The sequence below is a fragment of the Bos grunniens genome, chromosome 14 (genome assembly GCF_055505025.1).
Source record: "Bos grunniens cultivar Pamir isolate PY7600 chromosome 14, Bosgru_T2T1.0, whole genome shotgun sequence".
NCBI classification, from domain to species: domain Eukaryota; kingdom Metazoa; phylum Chordata; class Mammalia; order Artiodactyla; family Bovidae; genus Bos; species Bos grunniens.
Window position 1 is genome coordinate 72288212 of NC_141178.1, and position 15919 is coordinate 72304130.

The 15919-nt window shown below is 42.2% G+C and overlaps 1 protein-coding gene across 38 annotated transcripts in view; it reads right to left on the reverse strand.

Moving 5' to 3' along the window:
* The window catches only part of LOC147359668 (uncharacterized), a 587603-nt gene that overhangs the window by 108335 nt on the left and 463349 nt on the right, over positions 1 to 15919 (reverse strand). For 36 of the 38 annotated variants that reach the window (XR_015140278.1, XR_015140281.1, XR_015140291.1 and 33 more), the window contains 2 exons: positions 15034 to 15163; positions 11192 to 11374 (listed from right to left, as the gene is read on the reverse strand). Coding sequence is in view for 5 of the 38 variants with exons in the window: in XM_086335516.1 (XP_086191642.1) it covers positions 15135 to 15163 (29 nt within the window). In the remaining 33 variants the exon portion in view is untranslated. Of the gene's footprint in view, positions 1 to 10212; positions 10960 to 11191; positions 11375 to 15033; positions 15164 to 15919 lie in introns of those variants that run through there. The other 2 variants (XR_015140296.1, XR_015140293.1) reach the window with 2 other exon arrangements.

Genomic DNA, 15919 nt, shown 5'->3' on the forward strand with positions numbered 1-15919 from the left:
TTCAAATGAAACAAAGTACAGATGATTTGGCCAAATTTAAGCCAAGCCAAACACTCACATTAAACATTGCACTTGGGTCTGGTTCAATAGCGGGAGCCGGCAAGAGGGAGCGTCAGCCAGCATTGCATCAGACGCACATTGTGGATGGAGGAAATGAGTTTAGTCAAGCCAGCTGTGACTTCAAAGGGGCTGCTCTCCCAGAGAACAGTGGGAAAGGGTTCCCTCTTCAGTGAAGACTGCAAAGTTCAGCCAAAGTCAGTCCAAAGGGAATGGACTTACAGGAGGAGAAAATTACATTCAAAGTATGAGAAAGAATACTTTCCTTCCATGAAGTAGCTTGAGAGAAAAGGAAGACACATGGCTAGGAGGAGGGGTGACAAGAAAAGATTCAGATGCTCATTTGAGGACTGGAGTCCTATGTGCGGATTGCGAAATGGAGTGGTTTGTGTACGGATAACGTTGCTTTTCGGTTCGGACACCTCGTTATATGAATCATGTTTTCAAATCTCTGAGAGGAGAGGCCAATGGATCCCTCCCCCAAGTGACTCCCAAAAACAGTCTCTTTCCCTCTTTGTACTTCTAGAAAACCACACATTTCTTTCCAATTGTTTATTCAACCCAGGTTTATTGAGAGACAAACAGTGGGCTAGACCCTGGAAACACAAAGACAAATGAGACAGTCCTAGTTCAGGAGTTCACAGTCTCAAGGAAACCGAGACACATAAATAGAGGATTATGGTTTGGAGCAATAAATCTTATACCAGAGCAATGGTTCCCGAAGTGTGATCACCTGACGGGCATCAGCATCACCTGGGAAGTAGTTAAAAATGCAAATTTGTGGGGACCCCACCCAAACCTTTCCTTTCCATTTCCTTTCAATCCTAAAGGAAGTCAACCCTGAATATTCATTGGAAGGACTGATGTTGAAGCTGAAGCTCCAATATTTTGGCCACCTGATGCAAAAAGCTGATTCATTAGAAAAGACCCTGATGCTTGCAAAGATTGAAGACAGGAGGAGAAGGGGATGACAGAGGATGAGATGGTTGGATGGCATCACTAACTCAATGGACATGAGTTAGAGAAAATTCTGGGAAATGGTGAAGGACAGGGAAGCCTTGCGTGCTGCTGTCCATGGGGTCACAAAGAGTTGGACACAACTGAGTGACTGAACAACACCACCACCCAAACACACTGAATCAGAAAGCCCAGGTTGGTTTGACAAACTCCTGGGGTGATTCAGAAAAGCTTGAGAGCTTCTGCTTCTGTAGGTCACTTCTCATTCCCTTCCAGGCTAGATTCTAAATAGACTGCTCTCCAGTATTTCACAAGAATGAGCCTCAGGTATAAGTCTTGTCTAAGTAAACTATAAGAACTTTAAGGGCAGGAGTTGATTTTCCTTTTATGAATTTTTTCCTTTCTCCTCCTACTTTCAGAAATCACCCAGTACTAAGAAGATATGGGCATTGAAATTTAGATATGTAATTCAATAGAAATTTAATTCAGAACTTAGGTGGGGCGAGGGTTTAACACTCACAAGGAGAAATGGGCACATCTATACCTACAAGTTTTCATAATTCTCATTGGTGGGAGGAGAACATAAATACTATCTCTCCCAAGCACTCACCTGATGCTCAAGGCCTCTCGGTGATACCTCCTTGCCAAGCATTTGTTTTTCTTATGCTTGAGCACCTCTCCTAGTCTCACTATCTCAGGCTGCAGTTTCCTTTCTTTCAGACAGCTTTGGTAGAAGCAGCTAGCTTCTTCTGGGCTGAAATCCATCATCATTTAAATTCCATTTGTTAGTTATAGTCCTACCCCTTGGGAATCCACAGCAAAGATACTTACATATTAATGTGACATTTTTCAAGTATTTGAAGATAGTAATTATGTAGCATATGACATAGGTTAAACTCACAGTCTCTGGAAGCAGCCTGCCTGCATTTAAATTCTTGTTCTGTCACTTATGAGCTCTGTGACCTTGAGAGAATTATTTACTATCTCTGCAGCTTTGTGTATGTGTGTGTGCATGTGTGTGTGTGTGTAATGGCATTATATAAAAAGACTTTTATAAGGAGTGCATGAATTAATATATGTAAATGTTCCCAGAACACAGTAAAGTGCTTTAAAAGTTTTAGCTATTATTAATCATCATTATCATAGAGAGCTTGTCAGATACCTGACATAGGCCATCTTTCCAATTCTATAGTCAGGCATTAGGTGAGCCTATTCATTCCTTTGGGTTCAAACGCTATCGATACACTTGTGAAACATCTCTTCATTCTCCTTCTGAGCACACAGCTAAATGTAAGTGGCTAGTTGTGGATGCATGAATTGTTCTAGTCACTATAATTTGGATAGAAATGATGAGCACTACTTCTAGACCTGAGCCCTAAAGTCATCCTGAGAAATCCTGCATTCTCTTAGTCCATCAGCCAGTTAAAGGCATAGGAAACAGCCAAGGACTCCAAGAAGGTCGTGGGCAGTGGTGGAGCCTCGCACTGGAAGAAGTCTATGTCCCTGAGTCAACACTTAGACGGGAACTGCCTAGGAAAACCACCAGCCTGGAGCATCCACACTGGGCTTTGTGCGAGTGAAAATAAACATCGGTTGCATTAAACCTTTGAGAATCTGTAGCCCACCACGACTACTACATTGACTCTCTAATTTATCCCTTGTTCAGCTTTTGCTTCTGAGCTTCAGAACTCTATATTTTGCTTTCTATTCAGTCTCTCTACATGAATTTTTCTGGGCTCCAAAATCACTGCAGATGGTGACTGCAGCCATGAACTTAAAAGACGCTTACTCCTTGGAAGGAAAGTTATGACCAACCTAGATAGCATATTCAAAAGCAGAGACGTTTCTTTGCCAACAAAGGTCCGTCTAGTCAAGGCTATGGTTTTTCCTGTGGTCACGTATGGATGTGAGTGTTGGACTGTGAAGAAGGCTGAGTGCCGAAGAATTGATGCTTTTGAACTGTGGTGTTGGAGAAGACTCTTGAGAGTCCCTTGGGTTGCAAGGAGATCCAACCAGTCCATTCTGAAGGAGATGAGCCCTGGGATTTCATTGGAAGGAATGATGCTAAAGCTGAAACTCCAGTACTTTGGCCAGCTCATGCGAAGAGTTGACTCATTGGAAAAGACTCTGATGCTGGGAGGGATTGTGGGCAGGAGGAGAAGGGGACGACAGAGGATGAGATGGCTGAATGGCATCACTGACTTGATGGACGTGAGTCTGGGTGAACTCCAGGAGTTGGTGATGGACAGGGAGGCCTGGTGTGCTGTGATTCATGGGGTCGCAAAGAGTCAGACACGACTGAGTGACTGATCTGATCTGATCTGATCAGTCTGTTTAGGTGATTTTGTGTGTATGTATCCCATGTGAATTTTTATTTACTTGGATCATGAAACAAAGCCCTACAGACGACACAAATTAAATTCAGTCAACAAATTTAGAAGACCCAGCATCTGACCTCTTTGAGTTGAAAATCTAGTTGACTTGACTATAAAAGTAAAAACAATTTTTATAAAGTAAAAACTGTATTATATAATTATACCAGGGCTTCCCTGGTAGCTCAGTCAGTAAAGAAACTGCCTGCAGTGCAGGAGACCCAGATTCGATCCCTGGGCTGGGAAGATGCCCTGGAGAAGGAAATGGCAATCCACTCCAGTATTCTTGCCTGGAGAATCCCATGGGCGGAGGAGCCTGGTGGGCTACAGTCCATGGGGTCACAAGAGTCGGACATGACTTAGTGACTAAACCACCACCAATATATTATATAAAGTAAATGTATGTTATAGTATCATGCATGCACGATAGAATGATTCTAAGACCTCCACCAGGGTATGGGGCATGGGTATTTGGGATGGGTCAAAAAGTTGAATGTTTCTGGAATCAGTATTATGAGTGCTCTCATATTCTAAGCATCCAACAAGCTCTCCATCCACAGTTCACAAAGCATATGTGACACCAGACCAGATTAAGAAATACAGATGAGGAGGCTGCAAGCAAACTGGAGTTCAGAATTCAACCAGGTTGGTTTTCAATCAAGAAAAGATTTGTGTCGATGTTGGCCCAAAATTTGATGAAGTGCAAGGTTGGTTGGAGAAGGACCGACAGAAGGATGCACAATAAGCAGTGCCATCTAGAGAAAAATGCATTCCAGGGAAGCAGACACTGTAGAGCAGACTCGGCATAGTCACGGAGTTGTACCAATGAGGTTTCAGAGCCTAGCTCCAAACCCACTAACTCACTCTGTTCTGGGTGTAAGTATGGAATTTCTCTAACATTTTTTTCTCACCTATAAAGTTGAAACTACAGGCTCCAAGTCACCAGACTGCCTATGACAACCTTAGCTATCTCTTAGCTATGGCTCAAAGAAGTTTGGAATTTTTCCTGGAGCAACAAACTAATAACTGATAATAGGTAGCATTGTACCTAATACATCTCCTGACTCTCAGTCTACAGCTCTTTCCATTAAATCTTCAAGGAATGCCTTCTCCCTTACAAAAATAATAGGTGGCTATGGCCAAGAAAGTAACAAGTTAGCCTAAGTTTTACTGAGCACTCATAAGCACCTTGAGTTATACCGGTGATATGTGTCCAATTTAAACCAACAGATGATGTTTTCGGTTTTAGAGAGGTTTATGGTTACAGTTTCCAGAAGAGTTGAAAAAAAAAAAAAGCCAAAAATAAGTGGTCCAAATTCAGCACTACCAGTACTTCCTTCTGCCCTCAGCCAAAGAGGAAAGAATTGTGATATGAGCCTTTGGCTCTGGCAATAGCTTTCCATTAGTTCCTGAATGGTGTGGGTTTTCTCTAGCTACTTTGGAGTCACAATCAATGGTTCTGTTGCCTTCCCTGGTTCTAATAAAACTCTGTGTTGGGTTTCAGATTACTTTCATTCCAAGAGGACCCCTTGTCAGTCCTCTGGTGGCCTTTATTGTCCACAGCCGCTGGCAATGAATCTGGGGGCAAAGGCCTCTGGTTACACCCACCACTGAAATCAGTCTCAGCTACACCACACCAGGAACGGATTATAGGGTGGAATTCAGCATTTGTCCCCACAGGACGAAGGCAATAGCTTTGCAGTTATTCCCCGACTACTTCTGATTCTGTAACTCATTGCCTCCTGCACTGGAGACAGCCAGCATTTCTTAGCAACTCTGACCTGAACAGAAAATAAAACAGCATGCCGCAAAGGAGTCAGATTAAGTCTTGGGAATGTTTTCTCCAAGAGAAGAGGTCGAATGAGTTTAAATACAAAGACTTCTAAATCCCTCCAAGTATTTTCCCCTCCTTAATGGTTTCAACCAGTGCCTTATTATTATTCGCCCCATGTTTGAATAATGGAACGCTAAGATCACTGTATTCATCAAGGGAAGGAAATGCTATGTATTCTGAAAAGCACATTGAATAAAGCTCTCTCCCTCTGTGAGGCCATGCTTCATGGAGTTTTCCTGACTGCTAAATGCATGGCCCTGGCTTGAAATTCAAGAATTTGAAAAATTGTAGAACACTCACCACACCAGTGCCATCAGACCACATCACATTCCAGGGCCTTCATTATCCAAGCAAACTATGCCAACCCCAGATTACCACAAATAGTATCAAGAGTTTCTATCTGTATACATAAATATCAGATTATTACAAATAGTGTCAAGATTCCATATAAATATGAATTATATTTATAGTAGATGAATTATATATATGAATATATAGAAAGAACTAGGAGAGAGAAGGCCTAGGTTCTGGTTCTCAGGTGCTGCTACCCAACAGTAGACTGAGTTTGGAAAAGTTCTGAGTCTCAGTTTCTTCATCTGCTTAATGGGTTAATGAGTCTCTTGCTCACAAGTTAAGGTTGTTTTATCACCCTAATGAAATAATGAGGGTCCTGGGGCTCAGTGATGCAGGACATGTCCAGTGACTTCTGGGGGAAAGGGGTTTACTTAGGTCACCTGTACTATCTATCCTGGAATCAAAATAATTCAGAGGATGTATTCACTCTTAAATCCTCAGCATCCCTGCTATCTTCTATGGGAGCTGTGGCAGAGCTAATTGGAAAGCTGGGAGCCCTGCTCTGAGCAGGACACAGACCCCTCCTACTTCCCGTCTAGCATCATCCTGAAGAAGTTCATTCAAGTGGGACAACCAACCCATTGTGTGAAAGAAGCCCACGTTTCTTGAAAATCTAATTTTCAGGTCCATTCCCCTGGGTGAGTGGTAATATTCACTTAATTCAATGCTTTATGAAAAAAGAATTAAAACCCAACTTCACTTGTTCCAAATGCCTTATATGGTTGTACATGTGTAATTCTGAGTGTAAAATGTAAATTACTTGGAACCATCCAAACATCCCCAAATCACTGGGGAAGCACAGGCATCGGATGGATTGTTATGCAGCCATGAAATAGTTCTGTAGATTCTTTTGACTATGAGGAAGTGCTCCTGTTATAACCTTAAATAACAAGGCAAGATTCAAAATTGTGTAACCTGCGTTACAGGTATCCCCTGCTTTTCAAAAATTAGCTTTCTGCTGCTTCACTTTTACTGAAAATCTACTCCAATACCTGCTTCCGCAAGAACTAACCACAAGAAATTAGGAGTTTCACTCTCACAAAAAAGAAGGCAAAAAGCAAAAACAGTGTTCGGCATTTGCTTGACCATGAGCTTTGATAGAGGCAGTGGGGACTCTGAATGGTATATCCATTAACAGAAGCAAGTTTGCTTTATCACGATGGACTTCAGTGTATAAACAGAAAGTAGCTTTCTTCTTTGTTTTGGTTGTCCCTTTAAATCTGCACAGTGAACTTGTAGAGACAAGCCTTTAACTTTTCCAGTCATCTCCAATTCATACACACACACACACACACACACACATACTCTCAAGTCATCTTCAGGTACGAAAACTATCACATTTCAATAATTAAACTATCCAGTTCAGTACACACCACCACCCACTAATACAAATTCAGATTTCCCTTCTAGGCCAACGTGGGGTCCTATTTCATGCCTTGGGGCCATTGATGAGGCGCAGGTACACAGTCAGCCTCCTCCTTTTCCTTTTTCTGCTTCACAAGGCTGCCTCAGGCTGCCCCAGAGTTGAGACAGGCTTGGACAACATCTGATCATTGTGTGTCCTCTGGGCTGGCAGAGTCCCATATAGACAACTTCTCCTTGAAGAGTTTCCCTAAGTTCATCAGAAATTCCATGGGCATCCACCACCTGCAGCTCCAGTGACCTGCCCTGTCTCTCACTACACCTTTCCTCTCCAGGTCCCAGCCCTTGACACAGCGCTCCACCTCTCGGTTGCGTTACTCAGACACCTCAAACAGTCCTTTCATAGGGATCCACTTTTAAAACAGCCCAGATCTATTGCCTGTAGTTATATGTAGGGTTATTGACTTATTTGAGCATCTGATTGGCTATCAGATGAGATCAGTCACTCAGTCGTGTCTGACTCTTTGCGACCCCATGAATCACAGCATGCCAGGCCTCCCTGTCCATCACCAACTCCCGGAGTGCAGTGAGTGCAGACTCATATCCATCGAGTCAGTGATGCATTCCAGCCATCTCATCCTCTGTCATCCCCTTCTCCTCCTGCCCCCAATCCCTCCCAGCATCAGAGTCTTTTCCAATGAGTCAACTCTTCGCATGAGGTGGCCAAAGCACTGGAGTTTCAGCTTTAGCATCATTCCTTCCAAAGAAACCCCAGGGCTCATCTCCTTCAGAATGGACTGGTTGGATCTCCTTGCAACCCAAGGGACTCTCAAGAGTCTTCTCCAACATCACAGTTCAAAAGCATCAATTCTTCGGCGCTCAGCCTTCTTCACAGTCCAACTCTCACATCCATGCATGACCACAGGAAAAACCATAGCCTTGACTAGACGAACCTTTGTTGGCAAAGTAATGCCTCTGCTTTTGAATATGCTATCTAGGTTGGTCATAACTTTCCTTCCAAGGAGTAAGCGTCTTTTAATTTCACGGCTGCAGTCACTATCTGTAGTGATTTTGGAGCCCAGAAAAATAAAGTCTGATTGGCTATGCCATGGTCTAAAAGCTGCATATATCATACACCAATACCACTACCACTGGCACCGACTTTGGACACAGTTCTGTGCACATGCTAAAAAGATGTCAAAACATCCCAGACACCATGTCTTTTCCTCAAGGTATTAACCATCTTCCAGGGAAAAAAGGTATGTTCACACCTAGCTGCAAAGACCAGCAGGATGAGCCACCTGCCTGACCTTGGTTTTCCGAAGCAAATCTGACATCTGTTACTGTCTACCATGACGTTTCTAAACCTTTCTTTGAATGTCTATCTTTCTCCAGCAAGACTGTGACCCCCACAGCAGGAAGGGTCTATGCTTTGCTCATCTTTTCCCCTTCAGTTCCAGCCTTGGCTTATCATAGGAATACAATAAGAATGTGGTTATCAAATGACTTAAATGCAAATTTTTTGAAAGAGTGTGAGGATCAGATAATTTTTGTAACAGTATAGTGTGAGTGTTAAAACTGAAATCTGTTTCTAGTTGATTTAACTCAATTCCACTATTGCCTCTCAAGGTCCAATTTCAGAGTGAATAATGCCCTCCTTATTCATGAGTGCTAATACATTTTGAGAAAGATAGACATGCTAGAGCATTTGGTGAGCTGTGTAAGTGTTCGGCAAGCATTACTCATTATTTGAGCAATGGGCATAAGAACACTAATAAGAACTGAATTCTCTGATGCTTTTTAGCTGAGTGCTTTCATAAGACCCTCTCTGAAGTTCATCTGGCTCATCCAGGTGATTGGTACACAAAAAATGTAATAACACACAATACATTACAGTATTCTGTGAACTACTGTAAACACAGTGCCTAGAGTATAAAAGGGATTTAATAAATGTTTATAAAAAATTACATTTGACTTTACAAAAAGTACTAAATCTATAGGGGGATTGTAAGGCTCATTCCATCCATCTACTCAAAGCTATGGTTTTTCCAGTAGCCATGTACGAATGTGAGAGCTGGACCATAAAGAAAGCTGAGCACCGAAGAATTGATGTTTTTGAACTGTGGTGCTGGAGAAGACTCCTGAGAGTCTCTTGGACTACAAGGAGATCAAACCAGTCAATCCTAAAGGAAATCAGTCCTGAATATTCATTGGAAGGACTGATGCTGAAGCTTTAATACTTTGGCCACCTAATGCAAAGAATTGACTCATTGGAAAAGACCCTGATGCTGGGAAAGATTGAAGGCAGGAGAAGAAGATGATGAGATGACAGAGATGACAGAGGATGATGACAGACAACAGAGGATGAGATCGTTGGATGGCATTACCAACTTGATGGGCATGAATTTCAGCAAGCTCCAGGAGTTGGTAATGGACAAGGAAGCCTCGCGTGCTGTAGTCTATGGGGTCGCCAAGAGTCAGACACGACCAAGTGACTAAACTGAACCAAAGGCTCAGTCCATTGTAACAAGTATAGAAATAGCTGTGATTTCATAAACAAAGTTCCCTGTGAGTAAATTTATTCAGTGTCACAAAGCAAAATAATCGAGTTGCCTGTCTGGGAGATGGTGAGCCCCCCTTTCTGGAATGGTATATGTTTATGGTAACAACCATTAAGCCAGGTACAGAATGCAAGTTAGGCTAGATGGTTTTGAGAATCCCTTCTGCTTCAGACTGTATGAGTTTGAACATTCAGAAATTCATCATTTATTCACTCAACAAATAAAAAAAAAATTGCTGTCCAAGTCCTGGTCCCCAAAATCCCTAACCATACAGAAGTTATTTATATTGAAAGAAGATAGACAATAAACACATAAATGAATCAACGTTTACTATGCCAGATGACAACACCTGATAATATAAGACCTAGCATTTTTAGTTAGTGCTGAGTTTTAAACTTAATTTAGAATGCAAACCTAAGTAGCAGGAAGGCAAAGAGTTTCAAATTCATGGGCCTCTAAGTCCCAGATGTTTCCTTTTCCTCTAACATTTAATATCATCTGATGCAGATGGATCCCTGGTCAGCTGAGTGAACTAATTAATAGTTGATAAGTTTCATGAGGGAGAAGAGGATTTCTATCACAGGGGTTCGGTATCCTTCATCAAAGCATCCAGGTGATACTATGAATTTTTCCCCTCTGGTTAATCAGGAAGACTAAATCCAGAAGGAGGGTTAAACAAGGTCAGAGAGATGGAAAAACAGTCACAATTTGCATTTGAGAGCCCATGATGGAATCTATTTATATCTACCTCCAGGGACACAAGAGAAAAAGACTCCAATATGCACAGATAAGATTTTCAAAGATCCTAAAAAGCTAAGTGAACCATTCAACCCACTCAGAGAAGATTAGTAATAAGTATCTGCTACTAGACAGTATTAGGTTATTTATCACAAAACATTTACAATTTAGAAAAGCAATTTTGATACATTTATATCCAAGACAGGTTTAGATTATGTTTAAACAAAGACAAAGAATATTTCTAGGCTTTACCTCTCATACAAATAATTCCTGAAGTGACCTGGAATCTATTATTTAACACATTTATCCATGCACAAACAAACCTAAGAGCTAAGAAGCAAAATGAGCCTTCAGATTCCAGGTGGAAGTATGAGAAGAACATAGATTTTTGATGTCACAGGTCTTCATATATGTTTAACCCCTCCCAGTTGGAAGCTGTCTTGAAGTTTAATAGGCATATAAGAGAGGGCACATAGGCTGCAATGTACCATCCATTGGCTTGTTCTTTTTTTTTCACACACAAACATGCTAGTCACTGGCAAGGGGTCTGAGGCTTACAAGTCCAGGAAAGAGAAGACAAGTTCCAGCAATAATGAAAGCTGGGATATGGAAAACACCATTAGAAAGTAATAGAGTGTTACGGGAGTTCACAGGAGTAATATACCACATTCATTTTCTTGTCAGAGGATCCCAGTGGGCTTAGTGGCAGCTGTACTCAGCTCAGCTGGTGCAAGGAAGGGGCAGAAGAATGGAATCACTATGGTCCATTGTTCCAACGTACCCAAAACTTCCCAAAGCATCATCTTCGTCAGACACTGAGCACAAACATCTGTCCTTGTAAGGATGTGCCCATGGGGTCAGATGCCAACCCAGAGACCCACCCTGTGATGCTGGACATTTGGTACCAAGAAACCAAATGAGCTGGTCATCCTACCTGAGAAGGCAGTTCTCCTCACCTGAGCAGACCCTGAAGGCACTGACAGCTGGCATCTGTCTGCTGAACCTCCTCTGGGTATCAGGTCCTTCCTAGAGACCTCTCCATGGGCACCACTCTTTCCTTTGCCGTAGTTAGTCCACTGTTTTGTAGACAAGGAAGTTCAGCCAGATGAATTTCAGTACGTTGCAAGAGAGTCGGAGCTCTGTAAAATCAAAAGAATTGAGCCTGTGAACCTCACCCATGTAGATAATTCTCCGTCCAGTTCTCTATTAAAATGGTCTCTGTCCCTGAAAAGAGACAAGGGGTTTGTCTCAAGGGATAGCATCCAGGAGAGGTTGGGGGTGTCAGGAATATTTTTCTCTGGCCAGTTTAAGAAATGGGGCATCCTGGAGAAGAGACCAGTGGCCAAAGCTTTGGAAAGAGGAGGAGCGACAGCCCTTGGTTTTACAGTGAGAAAGGGGCTGAGCCCTGGATCCTGCCTGGTAGGACTGGTAGCCTGGGGACAGGTTTGATGCAAGAATTTGTACTCCCAAAGGCAGTTTTCCTCCCCCTTTTATTAGGCCCACTTTATAAGCCAGCAGTGAGATGCACTGAATTCTATAAAGGTGTTCACAGAAGCTTTCCCCCTTTCCTAGAGGGAAAAAAAGATGAATGTTAGGTCTGTTAACGGCAAGGAAAGGAAGTGGTTGAAGTGAATTCTGCACTTCTTAGCCTTTTAAACCTGAAGATGACTAGTTAAAATAATCTGGTGTGCAGACCCTGACCACCATTCTAATGAGCCCTGCTAGCTGGCACAGAAAATTAATAATAACAAATTAATTCCAGAGAATTCCATTTTAGGTACTCAATTATTAATGGTATTACAGTGTTATTAATGGTGTCAATTATTAATGGCATGAATAATTAAGAGATCACATCCATGCTATGATGTACAAGGGTTCTAACATTGAGCAAATTGCCCAGGATAAATAAACCTACCAGGGTTCAGACATATAACACTCAGCCTTCGACATGTTTCTTGAAAGAACTCAGTACCATCTGTCATTAGAATAATTCTATTGATGAGATTTCTGTTACCAGGACTCCTGCCCAAGTTTTATGTTATGATGGTAACAAGAAAAAGGTTATGGGACGGAGTTGGGGAAGGGGCACATTTTCTTGGAAGTTGAGATCTTTCTGGGAGGACTCTGGCTGAAATTGGTGTCCACGGGAACCTAGGAATGAGATCAGGGAGAGCTCTGTGGATTCAGAGAATCCAGAAGAGCTAATCAAGTAACCTAAGGCCGGTCAGTTAGGGTTGAGCTTAATTTTAAAGACAGCAGAAACCCCAAACAGCCGTTACTCCCAAATAATGCAACCACTGTTTTGATAAGTAAAAATGAGGGAGATACTTCAGCAAAGTGTATTTGGGTGGGGGGCGGGGAGGGGGTTGGTTGCACAATTTAGCCACTATGTGAATGAGTATCCTGTAATCTCTCTCTGGGCCTCAGTTTTCTCATTTGTATGATGGGGATAACATAGGGTTGGCCAAAATATTTGTTCAGGTTCATCCATAAGATGATATGGAAAAACGCAAGCAAACTTTTTGGCTAACCCAATATTTACTCTGAAGACTATTTGACAAAATGAATGTATGGTTCAGAATAAAGCCACAACAAATAATTTATATCTGTGCTGCTGTTTTATTTATTTATTTAAATATTTTATAATCCAACTTGCCAATTGATTAAGTGAAGAACTCAAAGCCTAGGGAGTTGACGTGATTTGTCAGAGTGTGTGTGTAGGTTGTTCTCCCTCGCCCTTCCAGATTGCTATCTTCTCTATCCTTCTCTGAATTCCAGGAACCAACTTCCAGCCATGATATTGACAAGGCTCCAGTGTCTGGATGGGTTCCACCAACAGAGAGACCCAGCAAAAGGTGGGAAGAGGGAGGAGCATGAGATCAGGAAATTTCTTCTCTTAGCTTCTTCCCTCAGCGGATCCTATCAGCTGCTGGCTCTACAGAAGGTACTAGTGCTCCAAAGGGGCTAACTCAAAGTGACTTTATCGAATTCTGAGCCCGCTCCCATCTCTGTGCCCTTCCAGGGGACAGATGGTGACATGTTCACTGCTACTGTCTCTGCATTACTGCACTGCCCTTTGTGAAAAATGTTTATCAAATTATCCTACTTTGAGTTTTCTGTCAGATAACAATAAGTGACAGAAATGATACTGGAATGCAAGACTCCTGGTTCTTGGTAGAGAATCTATCCTTCACACTCATTTAACTTTCATTCATATGTTCATTAAATTATTGGCCACAAAGAGAAGAGCCCTGCGCTGGGCAGACAGTATAATAATCAGCAACACATGGCTGCTCATTCTTCCCAAACATGACTTGCTAGTGCTCCAGTGCATGAGTTAGCAAACTGTTTCTGTATAGAGAGCCAAATAGCAAATATTTTAGACATTGGACCCTATGCCTTTGGGTCAACTATTCACCTCTTCCATGGTGGGACACTAGCAGTCACTGACAGCATGTCCCTCAATGACTGTGGCCATGTAACCAATAAAACTCCCTTCGTGTCCACTGAAGTGTGTACTCCATATAGTTTTCATGTGTGACAAACATTCTCCCTTTGACTTTTTTCCTCCAGATATTTAAAAATTATTTTTAGCTTGTGGGTCATACAAATCCAGGAAGCAGGCCCAAATGTGACTTTAGGCCATACTTTGCTAACCTCTATGCTGACATGTGAACTCAGTCAAGGAGGCCAAGAGCTGGGAAGAGAAAGCTGAGAAAGGGTTCACAGAGGAAGTGACATCTGCACAGAGGATTAATGGATGATTGAGTTGGTTTGGCAGGGAAAAGGGAAAGTACTTTTGTGACACAAGTAATGAGCAAAGGTAGGCTTCCCTGGTGGCTCAGACAATAGAGAATCCGCCTGCAATGCAAGAGACCCGAGACACGAGTCTGACCCCTAAATGAGGAAAATCTCCTGAAGAAGGGAATGGCAAGCCATTCCATTATTCTTGCCTGGAGAATCCCATGGACAGAGGAGCCTGGAGGACTATAGTCTATGAGGTTGCAAAGAATCTGACATGACTGAGCAACTACGCACAATGAGAAAAAGCGAAGAATCTTAGAAGAGCAAGATGTGGGCAGGGAGTGGAGTCTGACCTAGTAGGGCCAGAGAACAGAGGCTTTGGGTGGTAGGAGGGGAGATCTTAGGGTTGAGGGGGTGGGCAGGCTGCTCCCAGCCACATCCTAGAGGGGCAGAGTGCCTGCTGAGAGACTGGACTTCAAAGGTAGAAAAACCAAGCAGTGGGGTTCTGGGCAGCAGCAAGACCTGAGTGCAAAATCCAGCTCTACTCCTCTCCAGCTGAGTGATCACAGACAAATTACGTAACATGTCTGAGCCTCATTTCTTACGTGCAAAATGGTCCTCATAACAGCTCCAGCTTCATGATGGGAGTAGCGAGGATTAAATGGGGTGATGCACACAGATTGCTCTCAGCAGTGCTGGCTCACAGTAAAGGGCTCAATAAAGGTTTGCTATTATTAGCATTATCATGATTGGGCTCATTGACTAGCCTGGCTCTCGTGACGCTTTCTCTAGCCCAAATTCAGAGTGCTCCTTGCCACTGCTGATGCGGATGGCTGCTGGACAATTGGCAGCCCTGAGGTGAACATAAGGTTTTCCTTTTAGCCCTGTGATAGCATCAGCTCTAATGAGTCTGCAGTGGCAGAAATCCATTTCTCTGAACTCGAACCTCATAGACCTTGGTTCATTGAATGTGTAGCCAAAGCCACAGTTCTCCCAGTTCAGACAATACCCTTCTTAGAGTGTTTGAGCACACAGAGCACTGATTATTACTTACCTAAGAGTTTTATTTCCTGTATAGGCTCCAAAGAGAGAGGACAATGTTTGGATAGTTCTCCTTTTTAATAATACCTTCTTGAGTCTCCTGGCTAGCAGCCTTCAGTGAATTTCCATGGTGCTCCATCCATCTAAAGGAGGAGAAGAAAGGCAAAAGCAGATGGACATTAGTCAGTGACATCACGTGAAATAAACAAGTTCTGTATATCCAAAAGATGCCCAAAGTGATACATTTTGTGATTAATTCAGTGGATCCTTAAAAGACTTAAGATTTTATTTAAATACATAGGAAATCATAAATTTAATTAAGAGACACTTAGGAAAACTAAGAAATGATGAGGAATAAGACTGATTTGTTATTAACACAAAATAATTTTGGTATTTAGTTACAATTTAGGCACTTCACCATTTCACAGATTTTGGGGGTACATTTCAAGGTAATGATTTTAATGTCACTTAAAAAAAAAACTAAAAATTCTGTTGTAAATGTAATAAATGTTCATCACACAATATTTGGGGAGAAAGGGAAAACTATAGAAAATTAAATATCAGTTACTCAGTAAGTCTAAACCCATAAGTTGTATTGTAATATTAATTACGTAGTTTCTCCAAATTTTCTTTTCTTGGCATATTGTAAATCTAGATAATGTCAAGGGAGACCAAATAAAGAATGTGGGAGGTCTCACTAGAAAATATGAAATGGCTGAAGTGAAAATGGCAGAATGAGAGCTTAACTGCACAGTCAGAAGAGTACTGAGCCATCACTGTTCACCACCTCCCTAGGGTGGAGAGGCATGTGTTTTTCCTTCAGCCCAAGTTCAGTGGGAAAAGGACAGACAGATAAAGAGATAGGCAAGTAGATAGATATTTCAAATGAGTATCAACAC